The following is a 22,211-nucleotide window of genomic DNA, read 5'->3' as shown; positions in this document are numbered from 1 at the left end:
CTAACCTAATTTAATGAATTCAGGTCTCCGGATAAGATCGAACGTCACGATTGCAGCACCCGTAGAAATTAGTTTGTCCCCTTCTTTACGCATGATTTTTTTAACTTCGATCACTTTTTGGTCTATCAATCCTTCAGTTAATTCTATTTCAGAGAGGTTGATGAGGTTTCTCGAAAAAATTCTGCCTTGAGTTGTGTTTAAACCTTTGTGCGATGTAATCTTTGTAGGTATGATGCCTATGTGGGTTGCTTTAAGGAACTTTTCGGCTGATTTGGTATTTTCGACCTTGAGAAGCAGGTCACCTGATCTTAATTCCGTACGACTTTATAGTACGCACAAGCACTAGCCAGGAAACGCCAAAAAAATTGGGACCAAAAACTCGCCAAACAGTAGGCACCAAGGAAATATAACGCCAAAGAGTAGGCACCAAAAATATATTTTCTACAAGTTTGCACCAACAAACAAGCGCCAAAAAGTAGGCAGTGTTATTTCGCACTAGAAATTAGCAACCACAAGGGAAAACTTAGGAAAAATAGCCTAAAGTGTATCTAAGATATATATAAGGTATAGCTCTCTCTCTCCTTTTCCTCAACGTTATATCTTTTTTCTCTCTCGCGGAACGAAAATTCCCAAAACGTTGTATGGCCATGAAATTTTACTCTCCATTCTCGCTCGTTCATCGACGTCTAAGAAGTTTCACTTCAAAAATATATGTGTAAAATTACACTTCAAAATCTAACCTATAGCGAGTTATTTACTTTTTACATAAAAAATAAGTAGCAAATTGTGGCAATTTTATAAATGACGCGATTATTTTCGGTCCCTGGTTTTAATATCGGCGAAACAGGTGATTATATCGTTGAACAAAAAAACTGATTGTCATCCCATTTTAACAAAAGTAATGTAAGCATAACTCAACGAATAACTTAAATTTCTTATGTTCTTTTATTTTTCATTGTGATTTTTACCTTATTCTCAAAAAAAGATTTTTTCGTGTTTTTTGTATATTTTATTAATATTATACAGACTGTCCATTCATGTTCACTAACGCAGATATATTGGGACATTTATCTAATTTCTCGGCGTCGATTTGGAAATCCTTGGACATACGTTTCCAACTTTGCGCATCGAAGTAGTAGAATTTTCCTTGATTATTTCCAGGAATTCGAGTAATCCATATTTTCTCTTCTATGTGAAATCTCCAATCGCGGCCATAACTATAAAACATAACAAATAAATAAATAAAAGAATTAATATTTTCGAATAGGTCGAATTGTGTCGAAATACAATTGAGTAAAATGTGGCTAAATTTTTGAACAAAAATTTAAATTTTTTAATTATAAAATTAAGCTCTTCTAAAATTTGTATTTATTATTTTTAGCTCAAAACTTTTTAGCACTCCACACTTTTGAACTCAATTATATTTCTTCATTAAATTGTGGTCATTAAATTATTCTTACAGTTCCGCAGCGGCCATCATTTGCCAAATGTCGCCGATATTCGTGTAAAACAAGAAAAATAGCAGATCTTCTTGCAGCTTATTCAGTAACGGTGCGGACAGTTTATCCTTTATCGCATAATTGATCAGATATTCGGTTGGCACGTTGCATTCAACGTCTTGTACTCTGCAAATAAATAAATATTTACGATTAGTAAAACACATACATACATACATGGAATCGGAAATGAGTTTCTGGTTTACTACCAAGGATGATAGAGTACTCAATTTGCCTTGGTTTACTATAGGTACATACCTGCAGGGGTGATCCGCAAACGGTCCAGCGAATGTAGGATGTAAACTTTCCTGTGAATTCAAATTCAGACCGAGGCCGGTAAGATCATTTCCTAACGCTAACGTCACCAAATTTGGATCCGATTCCGCCGCTCGTATGAATGTAAGGAGACCCACCATGCCGAATTGGTTATTCACCATACTCGCTGGGATGTTTGTGACCTTGCCTAAAGGTGGAAAAGTGGTAAATAGTAAGAATTCAATGTTAATAATGAGGAATAATTTAACGTTAATACAATTGCCTCATATATGTATGTACATACGTAGATACTTTGATGTGCATGGGTACTGTAGAGATGGGAATAGAGAAAGCAGCAATGTACTTATGAATAACAATTTGTTGAAACAAAAACAACGATAAATGAGGTAATTTTACACATTAAAATTGCAAAAGAAAATTTATTATTTAATGGAACGATGCTGTTGCATGTAAACTTCGATTTGATTTGAAATGAAATGAATTTTTGCGTTAAACTTTAAAAGTTAATTGTTTTTATACGCTACATTTATATTCTATCAAACGATAAAAAAACGCGCTTCGGAGGCAGGCTTGATGAATAAACTAATCAAATAAATCGATAACTTACAATAAAATAATAATTTTCTACTTTCATTGTCGTTAGTAAAAGAGAGTTCTCGTAAAATGGAAATACATAACTCATGACACACTATTGACTATCAATACATAAATATCGATAAATAGAAATCGAGCAATAGAGCATTGAACAATTGATTGTTGGTGAAATGGCTGAAGTACCACACTGGCTGATTGTTGGTTCTTCTTTTCAAGAAATTATTAAGTTCCCATAATTTTCCCGCACGGCTTGTACAATATTATGTTCGTTAAAGGCTTGCAATAATATATTAGGGGTATTCGTTTAAACGCTTAAATTCTTCGTACATTGTGCATACTTCATAAATTTACCAGTTCGTAACATCTCGTCAAAGTCTGTCAAAACTTGTATGGAAAATTCTTTACACAGTCGTTGATTTTGGCTCGTAAACGGGTTGGTAAACTGTCGACCCAGGCAATACAACTATGCCAAGTGTAAATTATTATTGTCAAACAGCTGGTAAGCAAAGTTTAGACAGATATTTGGCAGATGCGTGCATATAACAGCACTTGTAAATATACAAGTAAAGCCGTTTTCGAACAGACACGACTATCGCCTACCCAAAAACAAGACATTAGTGTAAATTTTGTCGTTTTTTCATAGACTTTTTCCAAGAAAACTATCTATCTTCATAATTGAGGTGCATAGACTTTTTGATTTTTACATATTTCGAAATACTAAAGTTTCTCGGGGAAAATATGACGACTTAATTTAATATAGTACGAGAACTAAACTCTAGCTAAACTGGTAGGTTCACTAATCCGGCTTATTTTTTAGTAGTTTTAACCGTTTTTTAGGCAGATCACTGTTGATTCGATTAAATAATTTTGTAAAGCTATAGCAAACAAATATCATAAAATATGATTAACTAAAAATATCTGTTGCTGATTCCGGTATTTTTTTTTTTCAATTTGTTATGATGCATACACAAAAAAGAATAAATGACAAAATACACTGAAACGTTCTCATCACTCCCATCTCCAACATTTTTTTACAACTTATTTTCTTCTTAAGCAAGTATTTGTGTGCGTGAGTGCATTTTGCGAGAACCAAAACAATTGAAAAACAAAAAAAAATCAAATATGAGAGACGCTTAAAAATTTACCATCAGGTGAAGTTTGCACTCCGCTTTTCACAAGTTTATCATTGCTGGAATTATCGTGCTGATGGTCGATTCCTCTACCACTACTGCCGCCACCACTACTACCGCTAACGCCAACGCCACTCCCAACGGCACCTAACCCACTGCCGCCCACAATTGAGTTCATCGCCTTCTCCGCACCGTCCAAATTGTTCTCCGTGATGCCCGAGTTCGTTGTACCGTCGGAGATTTGAGTACCCGGTAACGCAGGGAAATCTTCATTCGACATGGTGAATTCCGATTGTTCCGACGTTGGTTGTTTCACCATGCCGACTGTATAATGTACATCCATACAAGCATACAGATATATATATGATGTGTGCATCAGGGTGTAGAATGACGGATTGATCGGTTTTACGTACGGGAACGACGTACATAAATCGAGACGAAAACGAGAACAAGAAAACAGAAACGGAAAACCCCATTATGAGGAGAGCGTTGCCACATAACATTGACTATTGTCTATATAATATTGTATCTAAATATTGTAGTTACTTGGTATTTTTTTGTTTTGTTTTTTGTTATGCATGACACTTTGGATTAATTATTGCTGTGTTTTTATGATATTATTTACGAATACTGAGAATGTTATCCAGTTACATATGCCCTGGAGTTGGCTACGCCACAACCACAATGTGTTTTTGCGCTAACAGGATCCCCTCTACACATAGAGCATATTTGTATGTATGTATGTAAATGAGTTTAATGTTTGATTAGAAAATCCAAACATACATCAGTATTAAGTATACGAATGTATTGAAAAAAGTCAAAAGAAAATATGTATTAATACAACAGTATATAATTTTGTTTTTGTGTTCATAATAATAGCAACACCTATGTATTTCATGGATAATTTCGAATCAACTTATGTTTACATATAAATAATTACCGCAAGTACATTCCGGCAATCAATCGATCCGTTCATAAAATTAGATTTAATGCAATATAGATAATGAGCTGCAAAGATTTTTTGTCTTTTTATTGGTACTGAACTGAGTTAAATATTAATAATGGCATGAAAAAATATTAAAACAAGCAGTAATTAATTTTATTGCACATTAACGCCCACAGTTATCAAGGAATATTCATTAACTATTCTATTGGAGCACATTTCCAATCTCGTCTCCTAGCCGAAGTTCATTTTTGGAAAGAGGAAAATTTTCAAGTTTCTGCTATAAATAAACAAAAAAATAATAATAATAATTGTCGCGTACACTTATGTTAGGTGTTTGCACGAGCTTCCCCTATTTGTGGCGTGCATCTTGGAGGGAGTTTTGTGAGTTTCTCCTATACTTCGCTAAAATAATCGACAAAACAGGATTGTACATAGAAAATTATCACTATCATCCTAGATAAAATTGTGGTCCTAAATAACCGAGGAACAATTCTGTACAAACTGCACTTATCGTCATACTACATAACAGTACAGAGAAATATTCAATCAAAGTTTATTGTTTCAGTCAAATGTATTTTAAAGCCGATAGTCAATGGCCTTCGGTATACACTTGTTAAACAAACAGCGTATTTAAATGCTCAAATTCCGATGCAGTTATTAAGCTCGTACTCTCTTTCAGAACGGAGCTGAGTAAACTTTTCTGACTTAACAGAGTATGTTATGTTCACAGTACAGTCATATCGCTTTTTTCAGACACAGGTAGACCCGTAACTATTCCAACAAAAGAGGGATTATTAATAAAGTTTTGTGTAGTAGAATATTCATAGAAGAGAAATTGTTTTTATTTAATTTTTAGCATAAATATATATTTTACCTAGGTAATAGAAATGACAAATGTTAAGCAGGTAAAGCAACAATATGAAACTTGCAAAATAACCTCTTCACCCGCTGGTAGCCAAAAAGTAATTAACCGCAAACAAAAATAAGCTGGTCATCACAAATCACAAAAAAAAAAAACAATTTAACTCTTAAATGCAGTTAAATTTGTGGAAATTGATGGAAATAGGTTATTAATTCGATCTAAATTTAAATCAAACGGTATACCCGATAATGTGCTTCACAATCTATTTGAATAAGTAAAACGATTTCTTTATAAAAAATCCCTTCTAATTTATATACATATTTTTTATAAAGGTAAGTGTTGAATTTTTTTTTTAATAAAATCTGTATATTAACCACAAATCGTTTATAAATGGCGCAATAAAATTGTTTGAAAAGCAGGTTCGGTTTTCTGTTTCCTCCTTGCACCACAGCTAACACACATTAAAGATAACAACCGAAAAGTCTCCCTTAATTTTTATGTGTTACATATTAGTATTTTTTGCAACACATATTTGGCTTACATCTGTCTATATTTCTCATGATTCCATTAGAGTGTACAAACAAATATTATGTAACAAAACTGTAGTAGTAAAGTAAAAAAAAAAATGTAATTCAATATTGTCGTATCACGGCGCATCGCACAAAAATCGTTGCATTAAAAAATTGTGCCGCTATTTTTGCATACTTTTAGGAGGGCGTAGGTTGGAGCATAACACTCATGTGGAGTTTTTCCAAAACCCATTAGTTTGTATATTAAAATTTGATTTTATTTTTAGGTGAAGCAAAAAAATGTGTTAATGAATTAAGCGTCACTATTGTTATGAACACAACTAAATGAGTATCAATAGAAAAAAACAAGAGATATGACTAATTGTATACGAAAGAGGAACAGAAGCAGCGGCCAAACGTGCGCATGCGCCTTTAAAATTTCTAAAAAAAAAATTTTTTTTAACCTACTAATATTGCTCCAGCACCGCCACCTTAATGAATAAACAGAATGCTCAATGTATACGATATTCAGTATGTGCATAATAACTACATACATAGATATTGATTTTGTTTTAAATAATAGCACTCAAAATCTCTACATCAATGAAGATTAGTGAGGCAACTGTATGTATGTATATCTGATATTTTATTAATTTGATTTACCTTTTTCTTAAATGCGTACATTTTAAGAAAACAAAATTAGACAAACGATTAAACAATTTATTAGTTTGTTGAATTTCTATCAATATTTAATTATGTTCAACGGTGTAATAGATTTGTACCGACTGAAAATGAATTTCTTTACTTAAAAAGGAGTAACTTTTCTTTGGTAAGTTATAGTGAAAACATATTCGTAACAGAAGAAAAATTGTTAATGGCACAGATATGTGCATAATTAATAAAATTGGAAATTTCATATTAAATGTGTTTCGATGTTGTAAATAATGTAAAAATTGTTTTTGTTATTGTACACAACTTTTCATACACATAGAGCAAACTTGTATCACTTAAATTAAATTGATTTAAGTATAATAAAGAAAAATTGTTGAAAGGATATCGTTGAAGAACTCACAAGAGGTAAAGAAATTACCATAAGGTTTGCTTCCCGGTGGCTGGAGGGGATTCGTCTGAGGCAGTGATTGATCATTCTGGCCACGCACATTCGTCAACGATGGAAATTCCGTTGGATCGAGCAGCGCGGGCGTTGCTGTATCTCCACTGCCACCAAAAACAGTGGGAAAACCACTTGCACCGCCTCCACTACCATAGCCACCCCGTCCCGATTGCATGAAGCTGCCCATGTTTGACTGAAATACAAATTCGTTTATTTATGAGCCACAGATTTGATAAAGCGTATTTTACAACTTACCATAGGGCCGCCACCTAACGCCTGCATTGCTCGCCGCTCGAAGGTTTGTTGACCAAATATATTCGCGCGACCGCCTCTCGATAACGCCGGACCGCCCACCGACAATTGTGCATTGCGATTCGGTGAGAGTTGAGGTTGTTGCGTTTGTCCATAATTTGCACCGCCTAAAGAAATGCGATAAATGATATATACATATATTATTTGAATATTTAAATAAAATGCAATGAAGTGGACTTGGTATAATGAAAGTTGGCAATTTATTGCGTTGCATGAGTGGCAGAAAGGTTTTTTAAGTAACACATCTACTGTTGAGCACTTTCTCTGCAAATTTTCGGCTCTGGCGGCTAGGCGCTTCAGATTCCTTAGCGTGCCCTTAGGGGATGGGTTGAAGAAATTCTTCAGTCGGGATCCCATTTCTATCCTCCACTACATCAACAGCACTGGATGGCTGTAGACGGTTTTCTCTTCCCTAAATTTTTTCGCAGGTAGTGGTCCACATTATGGTATCAAAACGGCACGTAAGTGCTATTTGTAGTGTACCTGGGATACTCTTTCCATCTAACCTACCTACCTAACATATCTGCTACAGAATTAGGTTCTACAACAGTATAAGGATCAATGCTAATATAATACTAATATTAGGAGTAAAATCAAATGAACTTCTCCATATTGATTTGATGGAAAGTAATTCTTTTACCCATACTTGCTAACCATTGGCCACAAACGCAACCGAAATGATACTGTGATGTGTAAGAATGTGGAAAGCAAATAACGCGAAACGCCATTCGCCCATTTTTTGCAGCTCTCGTATACACGTATGGCTTATTCAAACACACTTCCTGGATATAAACTTATCGGTTCATTAGTCGTAGTTTGGATCTGTGAGCAATTTGCACCTGTATCGCCAATACTTGCAGAAAATGCATCTGACTAATGTTAAGTTTGAATGAAGTTTGCATTAGCAAACGCAGAAGAAATTATCTGCTGATCCAGGGTTAGGCTCAATGCAAGCTCGCATCCGATAAATACGAAACTAGGATATAACATTAACCGTGTGACGAAAACCTATCTTTAGATCGCTGAAACGACCGTCCCAATTTATTTTGATATATAGCAACGATCGCTTTGGAAGTGTTCAATATTTTACTAGGACTTCTGTGAGCAACTTTAAAACAACATAAAAACAAACTTACCCGTTGGAAACATGCCAGACGTAGGTGTTATATGACCGGAAAGTGAACTACCACCAAATCCAGCTGTAGTTCGCCCCGTCATTGAGGCGTTTGCTAAACTTCTCGGAGGCTGTTGAAAATTTAAATTCGCCATGGTCTGTAATATACAATACATATATTTTTATTAAATGCTTATTCTTTGTATATGTATTTATGTACATAAGTATATAGTAATACCTTTTATTTATTTATTTATTTATTTATTTATTAAAGTCAAAACATACAACCATAGGTTATTTTTACAAATGATTATTGTATAAAAAAATTGTTTGCCCTGCAAGATCAGAGAATGGCAGATTTTTATACTTCAAAATGCTTTATACTCAAAAAAAAGTGTAATAGTACATACACGCCTGCGCGTATATGGGAATTCGCGAACACTAATATTCTTGCAGTAAAGAGCAGTCTCACTGGTTCGAAACGGATTCAAAGAGAAATAGTGAACTCGCAACACCTATCAGCGGTTATGTTGTCGACTAAGTTTGATATATGGTAGTTAAAGTAATGAGCATGAACCAACTTATAATCAACTAATAAGATTATTATCGCTTACACAGAAAATCAAGAATTTGTAAAGTTATGCCCTAGTATTGCTCCAGTCCGATTTTCTACAGGTATCTTATTGCAAACCTTGCAGACATAAAAATGTACACTCACTCTCACACCTACCAATAACATTAACAACAAAATGCAAGCGAATATCGTAAGTGGCAACGAAACTGCAAAACAAAATGGTTTAGAATGAAAGAAGCAACGAAATGAAAAGCTAACTGCTATTCAGCAAGCTCAATACACAGATGGATGTTACATACATAGAAAATAAAGGAAGTGAAGACGTTTGGACGCTCTTTTTTTATTTTTTTGATGTTTGATTAAATTTTGTTCCAATACATTAAATATTTTGAAAATGGTATATTTCAATTAAAAAAGGTACTTGAAAATGTTTTATACCAGTTCTCTTATAAGTGGGGCAAGTTTATATTTTGTATGTAAACATCACATATAGCTGTACTAATTCCACTCACATAACCATAATTGTACAAATCTCACTATTCTAAAAGTTTCCTGGACAAGCTTTTACAATCGAACCGTTTTTGTTTTAGCCTACACTCTTATAATTAATCATTCTTATAAATAATATGCCCATCTTTCTGGTTGCACACGGACTACGAGCCAAAAAAAGTAATCGCTTAACTAATCGCATTATTATTTTAACTTTTCACAAGAATGTAAACCACTTTTACGTTTCTACCCTTTTTCCATCAATGATCGGCTCAAACAGATGTATGACTACCGCAGGTGTTGTTGTTGTCGTAATAGCATAAACATTCGCCATAAATGATTGGGGAATGCTGCTAAAGTTCCTGGTCGTTCCGGTAACGAACCGAGGAAACTTTGTATTCGATAGTGAACGCCTTTGATGGTTTTAACAGGTAATGTAATACGCCCAGCTGATTCTTCGAAATTAGTTTCGACCTAAGAGTATATGGCTTTCACGTCACCTTAGATTATCGTCAAACATCGAGAATGGAAATATTGTTTGGTGTTACAACAGCAGTAATACAAATAATATTATAACCAATAACAAGAACAAGATATATTGGTAGTTTTATTTCACTCAAGAAGGTGCAGCCGTCCTAGTAGCTCCCTATCGATACTGGATTTTGGCTTGAAGTAACTAATCGTATTATCTTACGAAACGACAACACTAATAACAAAATTTCCCCCGATAGTCAGATCTACGTTACCGGAGCGACCGAGATTTAATTACGGCAAATCGAATCCGACTACGTCTAGGCGGCTGTTATACTAACACGAATTGAAATACTCTGTTCGTTAATCAGAACGGCAAGCCAAGAATGGCAACAAAATTACAGCCAACGGTTCTAATTGAGAATCAGCAAAACACTATCTTAACAACACTAGTTTACATATGTACATACATGCATGTGTTAGCACAAACAAAAGCATGTTAACCAAAACGGGAAGTTAAGAATCAGTCAGTCAGCTGCGCTTAAATATAAAACCCTTGAGCATTCAGTCAGCTAACCAGCTAGCCAACTTGCCACCATATAACAAAAGATTCTGTATTACTTCGTATTAAACTGTGCCTATACCAACACCTCCCTTTCAGCGAAGGTGTGCGTGCTTTTATGGTACACATACACATGTTTACCCCTGTATTGACAGTGTATAAACCTGTACAGACACGGTGAGCGTAAAATAAAAGGGGGCTTGCATAAAGGATAGCATCGAAGTCAGAAATAGAACCAAGAAGAAAAACATTAACTGCACGATAGCGAGGAAGAATTAAAATTATGAAGCATAATATTATACTCGTATATGTTCCCTTATAAACGTCTTTTGTTTTTATATATAAACCTAGGTAAACCGAAAGTGGTATAAGAAGTAATTAAGTTTTCGTAAGAGTAGAGTATTGGGGGAAATCCCCATTTGTTCTCCCGCCCCTTTTAAAAAAAGGGGTATAAGGGGGGGTAGAGGGGTGTATCCCCATCTTAAAACTGAAAACAGAACCTACCGGAGGCTTATAGTTTTTAAGTTATTTGAGTTTAAAAATTGTAAAATTGACCAAGAATCCTCCTATTTTGGTTACTACAACCAGCCGAAGTGCTGCCAGACATCGTATAAATAAACAATTTTAGAAGATAATAAATGAATAGAAATACAAAATTTTACAAATTATTTCTATATTATATACGTCTATTCATATATATATATATATATATATATATATATAGGTATATTTATGGATATATGTATATATTTATATACATATATATATTAATGCTTGATTTTCAGTAAAGTATGTTTGATTGTATGCATTTTGAATATATGATATATATATATACATATATATATTTAAAAAAAAAGAAAAAAAAGCGCCGCAGGCGAAAATTTGGAATAAAAAATCGCGCGATTTTTAATTCCAAATTTTCACTATATTATACATATATATATTTAAAAAAAAAAAAAAAAGCGCCGCAGGCGAAAATTTGGAATAAAAAATCGCGCGATTTTTTATTCCAAATTTTCACTATATTATGAATATATGGTATATATATATACATATATATATTTAAAAAAAAAAGAAAAAAAAGCGCCGCAGCCGAAAATTTGGAACAAAAAATCGTCTATGCTGTCCACAGTATTTTTGCGTAAAACTTTCTTCTGCGTAGGCGGCCTTCGGCCGCACTTCAAAAAAATAACCCTCATCAGTCCAACTCCGGCTACGCAATCCACAGTATTTTTGCGTAGAACTCTTTTTCGCGTGGGCGGCCTTCGGCCGCGCTTCAAAAAAATAACCCTCATCAGTCCAACTCCGGCTAGGCAATCCACAGTATTTTTGCGTAGTACTCCTTTTCGCGTGGGCGGCCTTCGGCCGCGCTTCAAAAAAATAACCCTCATCAGTCCAACTCCGGCTACGCAATCCACAGTATTTTTGCGTAGTACTCCTTTTCGCGTAGGAATTTTACGTGAAGCTGAACTGTATTTCGAAAATCACATCGATATTGTATTTATATATATTTATGAACTCGATATATACACCTTAGAGGTTGTAAACCCCCATTCCCTCATTATTCTAACAAAAAAGAGTGTGTGGAAATTATGTTCCTATGTTGCTTCGTTTTCAATGGCATTCTATTATTTTTTTTATTTTTTGCTTCTGGCAGCACTCCATTCAGCCATGCTTTTCAGTTATTGTAAATTTAGCTGGCATATTTGGAGTTAGCAACTTAAAAATGCAATATAAATGGTTAATTTGTGGTATAAATAAATAAAAAGAGTTAAAAACGTATGTGTATGTTAATATAGTTTCAATATTTATTAAAATAAATGTGATAAATGCACTTATTCTATCAAAATTTGGTGAAGATAAAAGACAAACTTTATCAACAAATAACTTAAAAACTATTATTAACAGAATAGTGTTGGTGCTAGTTTTAGCAAAATAAGCACGAAGTGAACATCTCCTGTGAATTTCATTGAAAAATTCGTAATATTTCTCTCAAAAGAAGTGATGGGAGAACACATGGGGTCGGAGCCGAGTATTGTCACAAGCAATCAAAGAGAACCCACTTTTAATTTTAGGCACCGTTAATGAATGTTGACTTTCTATGCTGAAAAAAAACGAGATCACTCGGAAGTTTTTTCCCGCTCTTTTCTACATTCATTTTTTGTCAGCTTTTTTATAATCCTTTCACAGATTCCCGCTATAAACCCACATTTAAATTTATGCACTTGCTGCATGAACTTACCCAGGCTTTTCCCTTTCTCCTCTGTTCTCTGCTGCTGTTTTTCACACGATCGACACACTGTAGTTGTTGCGTTCACCGCATCTAACATTCCAACTGACCTGTTTTTAGCAGGAGTTCGCGCGTACGCCAAAACGTCGCTACTTCTGCCGCGCTGCGTCTAAATTCCTTAACTTAATCAGTGCCGCGAATTGCGTTTCTAATCCGCGTACTGACTTTGATTTTAGAGCACAAAATTCTTAATATAACAATGTTGAGAATATCTCCGAATGTATGGTGGATTACTCAGCTAATCCTGCCACAATCGTTGCCTGTACGACAAATGTTAAATCTGATAAATTCAAACATACACAACAGGAGATTTTTAAGCTTACGATAGCTGTCGTAGATTAGTAAGCGAATTCCAATCAGATGCTACAATTGGTTTAATATTGAATAGCAAAAACCAACTTAATGCATTAGCATACAGCTGGTATCGGTTTATTAGCCGATCCAAGGCGACGTTGGCTCATAGGCTTTTCAATTTGATTTCTTCTTTTCCTATACTGTTTCTGTTTCTTTGTTCTTCGGAAAGAAACACTTTGCGAGCGCCTCTTGTAATGCCTTGGTAAGACGAAACGAAGAAAATTTTCCACTTCCCTATTGGCGCTTTGGAATAGCCTGTTCACGGCCGTATTTGAGTCCTTTTTCTTATGCTTCACAATCTCCACAAGAGAGAAATTGAAATTCCACTAGCTACTTGCACATAAAATGCGCTTTTGGTTTCTTTGCACTTGCACTTTTAACACTTTTTTGTTCACCAAAAATTGATTTCAATTTTTCACACAATTTTTCTAACACTCTGCGATACGACAATGGCGACACGAACACCACGAACGAGTCGTCGAGCGAGTAGCTGAATTAGCGCTGAATAAACACCAAGGCTGAGGTTGCGCAGAGTCGTATCTGAATTAAAAAAAAAACTCTTCTAAATACTGAAAATAATGTCTAATTTATTAAATAATTCATATAATATGATATTTCAAAAACTTAAAATTCAGAAAAATATTTTGATATTGAAAAAATAATAGAAAATGTTGGAAACAACCCCACCTTATATAACAAAGTAACGACACACAAATAACAAAAATGTGCGTGTAGCGTAGTACACATAACAGAAGTGAAACTTTCAAGGCAGACAAAGAAAGAGGAAGAATGAAAGAGAGAGAGAAAGAATATACAGTAGGTTCTGTTTTTATGCGGTAGATACGTTCCGCAAGAAACAGCATAAAAAAAGCTACTAGTTCTATAGTAAAACTATAGATACGTTTCAAATGCTAAAACCGCATAAATCTGAAATAATGTAATAAAATCGCATAAAAAAGGGCACTAGTCCCATATTATAACTATAGATACGTTCCATACACCGCATGAATCTGAAATAATTAAATAAAATCGCATAAACAATATAGTGTATTTTTGAAAATTATATCTTTATTTAAGAAACGTCAGAATCGAAAAGTAAATTTAAGTCAGAAATAGAATCAGACAATACCCACATGTTGCGCGTTCGTTTAGGATTTGGCGTAAAATCACTTTCGTCACTTTAGGAAATGTACACGTCTGATCTAGATAGTTATGCAGGCGGTTCCATACTTGTAGGGTTAGCATTTCTGATGTAATCTGTGATGAGTTTTTGCTTAACTGGTTTAGAATCTTGTTTATATGTACAATTCCCGATAGGTCGACATGCATTTTGTAATTTAAAAAAAAACCGCACATTTCAAAATCGCATAAAAAAAAGCCGCATAAAAACAGAACCTACTGTATATCTAAATAAATTCATAACATTTGCAGAGAATACAAATAGACAAAATTTATAAAAAACGGAGAAGGGTCGACCGGTGTAGGTAAACGCTGGACAAAACCGTGGCAACAACGCGCACTACTCCGAGCGTTTATCACCCGCACTAACGCAGCGATTCCAGGACCGCAGTAACGGCACAAATTTCCGCAAGGCAATACAAAAGTGTACGCATGTTTGCGAATTCATTTAAGGTACAACTGGAATGATAGAACAACAACAGCAATGCAAAATTATACCTTCCGAATTCGCTGTGACGTCATCTCATCAAATAAATAAACAAAACGAAGAGAAATTACTTGGTGGGGAAGGGGAGTAGTAAGCGAAAGCAATTATTTACACACTTTCGTGGAAACTACAGCTGAAATACACTTGGAGCTAGAAGCATCAACGGTGGGGCGAATGAAACGGCTTTCCATTGTTCGTTCAATTTTGTGCTGACATCCTAATGTACACGACGTTATTTGCGTTTTAATAAATTTGCGTTGCGCTCAACGTCTTGAAGTCGTCACCAATGTTGGCTTCGATTAAATTTAAACTGCAGAGCCAAAGCGAATCCACACAAGGTGAGTTCACTGTAACATCTGATTAATTTATTCTCCTTGCGATCCACTTTGTGATTTTGATATATTAATATGTATATATCAATATAATATTTGATATATCTGATTTTGATAATGTATGTGTATATATATATAATTGGCGCGTACACCCATTTTTTGGGTGTTTGGTCGGAGTTTGTTTTGGAGCAACCTATTTGTGGCGTGCGTCTAGATGTTATTTCACAAATCAAAACTGAACGGCATGAATCAGAACCTAGCTTAATTAAAATTTTTTGCTTACGAGATCAGTTTGATATTGACATGCGAGCAGCCTTCAATTTCGGATAACTTTTTGGCGCGTATACAATGGAGGTAAGAGCGTATTTCCCTATAAAGCTGTAATGGTCCGTATTACAACCGAGGTTTAAGTTGAAGTTAAGGTCGTAGCTAAATACAACTTAAGACTTTTTGAAAATGTGCGATTCACAACACATACGTAAGGATAGAATATATTTGGCTCTTGAAAATAGTGGTTGAGTGAGAAATCTAAAATCTCTGAATATATAATAACCCATCTAATTGGAAAAATTACAATTTCCACGGCATGTGGAAATCAATTTACCGATTACACATTTTTTCGATCATGCAATCAATTTTGCATTTAAATTTGCTCACACCTATTGTTTGTCAAATATAAAAACTGAAAGTTATTGCGAAGGCTGCATTCAATTTGAAAGCCGTCTCCAAGAAAACAACAATATATTGAAAGGAAATGAACTCATTTGAAAGGAAACATTGGAAGCCAACTGCCCATTCAAGTAGTAAAATAAGAGTATGTTAATGATGAAGTGTTAGTGTATTGATAATTGAAAACCTAAAATTAATTGTGTAACTTCGAAGTTAACCAGAAATTTTATAAAAACAAAATACACGATAGAAGTTAAAAAACAAGGAATAAAGCTTGAACGAACTTGATGTGAAAACCACTAATATAAAAAAATCAAATGACAATTCGAAATTGAGGAATTCCTAAGCTGATTACAACCCTGTATTTACTTTAAAAGGTATTTGGAAGGGACATTATTTCGAAGTGAGATATTCCCCAATCATATGATCGAAAAAAGGTAGTCGTCAATCGAAAATTTTTACACGACGGACTGAGTTTGAGTGATACACACGCACACGCACACTTTCTTACCTACTGCTTTTCTGCAAGTAAAATTTTTGTTTCAAATTAGCTATTTTGCCAATTATTTAAATAATATATAATTGGGAAACGAGCGTTAATATCAATTTAATGTGTATCAATTTGAATTTACAGGTATCGTGAAATAGTGAAACTTATATTCCCTCGGCTAAATCTGAAAATATTGTGTGAAAAGTAAAAAAAGAAAATTTGCAAAGATGGCACTTAGCGACGCTGATGTACAAAAACAGGTGAGTAGAATTTTGAAACATTGCTGAAAATGTATGTAGCTTGTTTTACCAATTAGCGTAGTTTATCTGGGCTTAGTTCATTAGCAAATATTCTAACTAGAAATTTAAATGCAGTTGCAGAAAATCGAACAATGGCTGCGAAGCTGGCAGCCATCATGTCATGGGATGTATGTCATGTGAATACGGTATAGAGGTGTGATAAGTAGTTGTAAATACTTCTGCTAGAGGCGTTTTACCGTCCTATAAAGTACTATTTTTATGGATTGCAATTAATAGAATGATAATTTACATAATTTTCTATAACGTTTTCTAAAAAAGTTAGTGGTTTTTAGTTGGCAGTTGGGAGAATTTGATTAAAATAATAGTCGGGGTAGTCATGTGACACACTGAAGGTTGTGCCGTTGGTGTGAATGAAATAACATGAGTGTCGAGGATGAATAAAGGCGCATGAATGGCAGTTATCTCATTTTAATCAACTGTCAAGTGCTAATGAATATAAAGAAAGCAGTAGTAATAAAGAATGGTGCGCTAAAAATGGTTAGTGGGTTGAGTGGGTGGTGAAGGATTTCTTAAGGGAGAACGTAGTATTCGGGGGAAACAAACGTGCTATCACATATAAACAAGAATTTATACTATTTAGACATTTATTGATAACACAACTGGGATCCTTCACATAACCTGGGCGGTGGATGATTTTAGTTTGTTTACATATCTACCCATTCGTTGTTTTAAATGCGTTTTGATAACAGAATTGTTAAAAAACCTGTATGTCAAACGAATTTAATAATTTTTTGAAACGTAAGATGTAAAAACTATAAAATACTTATGAAAGATTATATAAAAACGTTTATTGATCAATGTATTACAATGATTTTCTCATGTTCCTTTCATACAGATTAAGCATATGATGGCTTTCATTGAGCAAGAAGCCAATGAAAAGGCCGAAGAAATCGATGCTAAAGCCGAAGAGGAATTCAACATTGAGAAGGGTCGTCTGGTGCAACAACAGCGTCTCAAGATCATGGAGTACTATGAAAAGAAGGAGAAGCAAGTTGAACTGCAAAAAAAGATTCAGTCTTCGAATATGCTGAATCAGGCCCGTTTGAAGGTAAACGAATTATTTCATAGTGTTATTAATCTACAAAAAATCTTCAGTACATATGTATTTCTATATTTGTTCTGTTTTGTTAACTTTTAGGTTCTGAAAGTGCGTGAAGATCATGTACGAAATGTGCTCGATGAAGCCCGCCGTCGCCTTGGTGAAGTCACCAAGAATCCTGGGGAATACAAAGAGGTCTTGCAGAAACTTATTTTGCAAGCGCTGTTCCAGGCTATGGAATCCAGTGTCACTTTACGTTGCCGTCAGGCCGATGTTAGTCTCATTAATGAAGTGCTGACCGCCACTCTTGAAGAGTACAAACTCAAAATTGGCAAAGATGTCAATGTACATATTGATACGGAAAATCATCTATCGGCGGATACTTGCGGTGGAATTGAGTTGATTGCTCTCAATGGACGCCTAAAGGTAATTGCTGATATTTACGGTTTACATTTTTTAGTACCCCCTATATATGCCGATATTATTGACCACTATATAGCCACAGTTTCGTTAACAGCATTTCCCAAGAAAAAAAAATGTTATGAAAAGTTGTTTGCTATTACAACAACAGTAATAATAACAACTTCGCTTCCACGACAGTCGGTTCTACGTTACCGAAACGACCCAGATTTATATCCGGCCAAGGACTGTCACTCCAGCAGCATTCACCGTATATAAGTATGGGGAATGTTTATGCTGCTACAACAACAACAACAAAACAAGTTATTTTGGTAGTGCCCTAGAGATAATTTTCACTCAAGAAGGCGCCTTTTCGAGACTGCATGCCGGCGTGGTGTCAAAGCCCATACGACTTCAAGGAACTATTGATATGCCATTCAAAAACGGTAACTCTAATATCGAAAAATCTCCCGACTGACGCTACCGCAACGACCCGGATTTATATCCACCCAAGAGCTACCAATTCAAGCTTCACACATTCCCAAAAAATTGTGAGGTAGTGCTTTTGTGACTGAGTGTTCCGGGCTAATATTGAAACGTTGGACGCTACAATTGATTGATTTTTTTGTTCTAATCACATTAATTGCAGACAACTATTAAACTACTACTATCGGTATTACTCAACTTTAGCCAACCAAAACAGACTGAATGCTTTTTGTGACGCAGGCGTGTCGAGTTCGCCAGAACAGTAGACAGTTTGGAGCGAAGTGTCGCGATAACAAGTTATTGTATCAATTTTTATTAATATTTCGCACATTACTGGCGCATATAATCCATTTTTCGTCTTTCGACTTCGGTCAGTTTCTGCAACGTTTGCAATAGATATTCGACTTATTAAATTATTTACTGTTAATTCATGTGACCCTAACACATCGAGCTTTTTTGTTCAAAACTTAACGCTGCCGTGTTGTTGTAACATCAAAAACATTCCGCAAAAGTGTCTGGGATGATGCGGTGTCGATTTTGCAATGTAGCCGTATCTTGACAGTTTATTTATCAGTTTTCGTCTTATCATTATTGCAATACGTACATCATACGGTAATTTGTTACTGAACTCTTTCGAGAAACCAATATAAAACACTTTTTAAGGGTGTTTTTATGTATGCAATTTCGATTTGTAATCAATTTTTGTTTTCATATTTTAAGGTACCAAACACCCTGGAGTCCAGATTAGAACTGATTGCGCAACAACTTGTGCCAGAGATACGTAACGCTTTGTTCGGTCGCAACATCAATCGTAAATTCACCGATTAAATATTTTAGGTGTAAACACTATGCAACACACAAAACCAACATACATATAAATCCTACATACATAGTTTAAAGACGAAAACAAGAAGAAACACAAAAGCAAAAAAGGTAGTTGAATGCGAGTTTATAATATAATTTTAAAATGCAAATAAGAGTTAATTTACCGAAACTAAATTGTTAGCTAATAAAATTGTCAAGTTATATATGGATGGTAGGAAATGAGCAATGCAGAATTAAGATACTATTGCAGTAGCAAGAAATCAGAGTTTGAAACAAAGTGAGCTTTTTAGGAGTGAAAGCGCGAAAGAAGAGAAGACAAACGGAGCCACTTCCCTATAATTATTATGAATATAATTTAGATGTTAACAGTATAATATAATCAAAAACACTGCATTCCATTCAAAGATTTGCTGCCGTTATAGAACACAAACCATCGTGTATGTATATTTGTAGGCATAAAACAACTTGCCGATATGATAACCAATTCGTATTAAAATATATACAGAGTTATCGAAAATACAAACTATTAATGCAGGGAAAATTGGAGGAATGGAATAGGCTTTGATAAGTAGACAACAAATTAATGGAACACAAAACATTTTCTGATTTTCAGTTGTTCAATTAAATACTTAAATCCATAATATACATAAACCAATGCATGCATAAACTGTATAAATTTAATACACACATTTATATACATTCCTGTACAAAAAAAAAAAAAAAATTCTGCTCACTGTTGAATTTGAGAAATTGTTTTGTTCGAAAACCGAGGCAGATAATTTAGAGCCTGAGGCCATTAATTACTTTGCCTAACACTACATTTCATCTACTTGGTTCTATGTCTTGGACTGAAGCATATATGTATGTCAATAAATTAATCCATATAATTTTTGTTTAATTAACTCGACATGCATGTTCCGCGTTTGGATTTAATTTTTTGTTAAAATCTTCTGTATGTACGATCAAATTGTTCCCTTTATTTAGTTAATTATGAATTATAACAATGCACTATTAATAATCGTTTGTTGCCTAATATTAAGCAAATTATATAATTATATTCTAGCTTGATTAGAAGTAACAAGAAAATTATACAACATATTATGGCACAGCAACCAGCTTTCCAAGTCATTTGCACGCCAGAAATAGCGAATGGGAGGAAGATAAATGCTACAAGCAGAACTGCGGGCAGTCATATGCAACTGGTGCTCGATGCGCCTCGAATTATGCAACTGTGTGCATGCGCCGCCAGAAAGGAGCAGTGAAAATCTTTGGTAATAATGCGCTGACAGTTATAAGTGTGTGGCATGCAATAGTGAATTACATGAAATTTGTGCTCACGACGCGTGCCTAAATGGTGGACTAAAAATTCTCAGCATCGCCACATTTCAAACACTGAAATAAGTGCTCTTTATGTCACATTATTAGCGTGACAGAATTGAGTTGATTTCACTGTGCGTAATGTAGCACCCACCGATGGGATGCGTTTTGATAACAAATTTTTATCAAGTCGAAAAAACGTTATCGACATGGTTGTTTGTTTGTTGGTTGAAAATGTAAGCAAAATGCGGGATTTTGCAATTAAAAAAAAAAAAAAAATAGTACTCAATGTTGGTTCTTCTTTGCGCAGGCGTGTTACTAAAGTTTTTAAGTGCTGAATTGTTTCTATTTCAAAGGTATTTTCAAGTACTTAAGAGTTTTCTTTTTCACAAGACTGTAATAAATGTGTGTTGTTGCTTCTTTGATGGTTTCTCACTAATGTTTATTATAATCAAGTGTGTATATGTTTGCCACAATTCTTTTAGTGATCTAAATGTTATAAATAATTAACAAAAAAAAAAAAATACATAAAAAATTTGCATAAAAATGTTGGAAATTTTGGCTGCTGCAAGATAAATGAATAGCTATGCGTATTTAAAAAAAAAAAAACAATACTAAAATAAAAAAAGAACTCCAACTGCTGCTTTCTACGCGCAATTTGATTGCTATAAAAGTTGCAGGTTTCCTCGTTGCTGTTGCTGCCTGCCACATTGCTGTTCATATCAATCATATGTGTAAAGGAATGCTTATAAATTATGAAATGGTTTTGTTCAATTTACCGTTTTAGATTTGTTTTTCTCTTCTTTCGACTTTTGTTAAGTTTTGAAATATTTCATTTGTAAATGTATAAATTAGTTTATTTTCGGCCATATATTCAAAAAAAAAAAAAAAAGAAATTCTTAAACGAAAATTGCTTTGTCTTTTTTTGCTTTAATTGTATATGTAAAGTTGTTAGCTTATAAATAATGCAATATTTTAGAACTAACACAAACACACAGATATAAATAATTTATCTAAATAGCCAATGATAGGACGCTGCATAAAATTTGTTGTCTTAATTGTTCCAAAAAAGTATACATATACATACATACCTACATACATATAAAATGATATTTAATATGAATAAAACAGTATTTGATTGCAACAAAGCGTACGGAAACGGAAAACGAAAAATTTGAGTCTTGATTTTTGTTGGGGGTGCGTGTGGCGTTTGACTACTTGACTTCGTTGGCATTAATAAATAACGTTAATACGTATACATACATATATATATATATTGGTTGCCAGTTGGCCAGTGATGATAGCCTGCTCAGTGTCTGTGTGTAAGTCTCCGATACGATGACAGAGTAATACATTATTTATTACTGAACACATTTCATCATGGCTGTGTTTAAGCAAAAGGCTGTTTCGCTACATTTTTATTTTAATTATGAAATGTGGCTATCACGTGGACGCCACTGCTTACATACGTGTATGTATGTGTATTCAAGTATTATGCGTTCTCCTATCGTAATATTTTGAGACGTATTTTCATGGTTAAGATAACGGTCAAAAGACACTAATTCAATAAATGAA

At 34.3% G+C, this 22,211-nt stretch overlaps 2 protein-coding genes across 5 annotated transcripts; one reads left to right on the top strand and one right to left on the bottom strand.

Moving 5' to 3' along the window:
* Positions 1-914: 914 nt before the first annotated feature.
* LOC128871568 (regulator of gene activity) lies at positions 915-13,573 on the bottom strand. 3 transcript variants are annotated; one of them, XM_054113418.1, is made up of 9 exons: positions 13,063-13,573; positions 12,692-12,999; positions 8,376-8,511; positions 7,183-7,346; positions 6,886-7,120; positions 3,512-3,820; positions 1,755-1,959; positions 1,461-1,625; positions 915-1,217 (listed from the first exon to the last, which is right to left on the bottom strand). In XM_054113418.1, the coding sequence occupies exons 3-9, from the start codon at positions 8,506-8,508 to the stop codon at positions 1,019-1,021; spliced, it is 1,410 nt and encodes a 469-aa protein (XP_053969393.1). In that variant the 5' UTR covers positions 8,509-8,511; positions 12,692-12,999; positions 13,063-13,573; the 3' UTR covers positions 915-1,018. The 3 variants fall into 3 exon arrangements, with proteins under 3 accessions (XP_053969393.1, XP_053969395.1, XP_053969394.1); XM_054113420.1 differs by having other exon boundaries at positions 6,904-7,120; XM_054113419.1 differs by lacking the exons at positions 12,692-12,999; positions 13,063-13,573 and adding an exon at positions 10,163-10,183.
* Positions 13,574-16,194: 2,621 nt separating this feature from the next.
* On the top strand, positions 16,195-21,183 carry LOC128871566 (V-type proton ATPase subunit E). 2 transcript variants are annotated; one of them, XR_008456041.1, is made up of 6 exons: positions 16,195-16,288; positions 16,395-16,510; positions 17,406-17,618; positions 17,709-18,035; positions 19,215-19,427; positions 20,383-21,183. XR_008456041.1 is itself a non-coding variant. In XM_054113415.1 (5 exons), the coding sequence occupies exons 2-5, from the start codon at positions 16,478-16,480 to the stop codon at positions 19,320-19,322; spliced, it is 681 nt and encodes a 226-aa protein (XP_053969390.1). In that variant the 5' UTR covers positions 16,195-16,288; positions 16,395-16,477; the 3' UTR covers positions 19,323-21,183. The 2 variants fall into 2 exon arrangements, 1 of the variants encoding a protein (XP_053969390.1); XM_054113415.1 differs by having other exon boundaries at positions 19,215-21,183.
* The last annotated feature ends 1,028 nt before the right edge of the window (positions 21,184-22,211 follow it).

Source organism: Anastrepha ludens, chromosome 2 (genome assembly GCF_028408465.1).
Source record: "Anastrepha ludens isolate Willacy chromosome 2, idAnaLude1.1, whole genome shotgun sequence".
NCBI classification, from domain to species: Eukaryota; Metazoa; Arthropoda; class Insecta; order Diptera; family Tephritidae; genus Anastrepha; species Anastrepha ludens.
The sequence above is the reverse complement of the archived record's forward strand: the minus strand, read 5'-3'. Positions and strand labels throughout refer to the sequence as shown.

Bases quoted from the DNA above. Each gene is read 5' to 3' on its own strand.
- LOC128871566 (XM_054113415.1), top strand. From the start codon at position 16,478: ATGGCACTTAGCGACGCTGATGTACAAAAACAG. The intron at 16,511-17,405 runs GTGAGTAGAATT...CCTTTCATACAG, and splicing joins ACGCTGATGTACAAAAACAG to ATTAAGCATATGATGGCTTT. The intron at 17,619-17,708 runs GTAAACGAATTA...GTTAACTTTTAG, and splicing joins TGAATCAGGCCCGTTTGAAG to GTTCTGAAAGTGCGTGAAGA.
- LOC128871568 (XM_054113418.1), bottom strand. From the start codon at position 8,508: ATGGCGAATTTAAATTTTCAACAGCCTCCGAGAAGTTTAGCAAACGCC. The intron at 7,347-8,375 runs GTAAGTTTGTTT...GCATTTCTTTAG, and splicing joins GTCTGGCATGTTTCCAACGG to GCGGTGCAAATTATGGACAA. The intron at 1,218-1,460 runs GTAAGAATAATT...TATGTTTTATAG, and splicing joins ATGATGGCCGCTGCGGAACT to TTATGGCCGCGATTGGAGAT.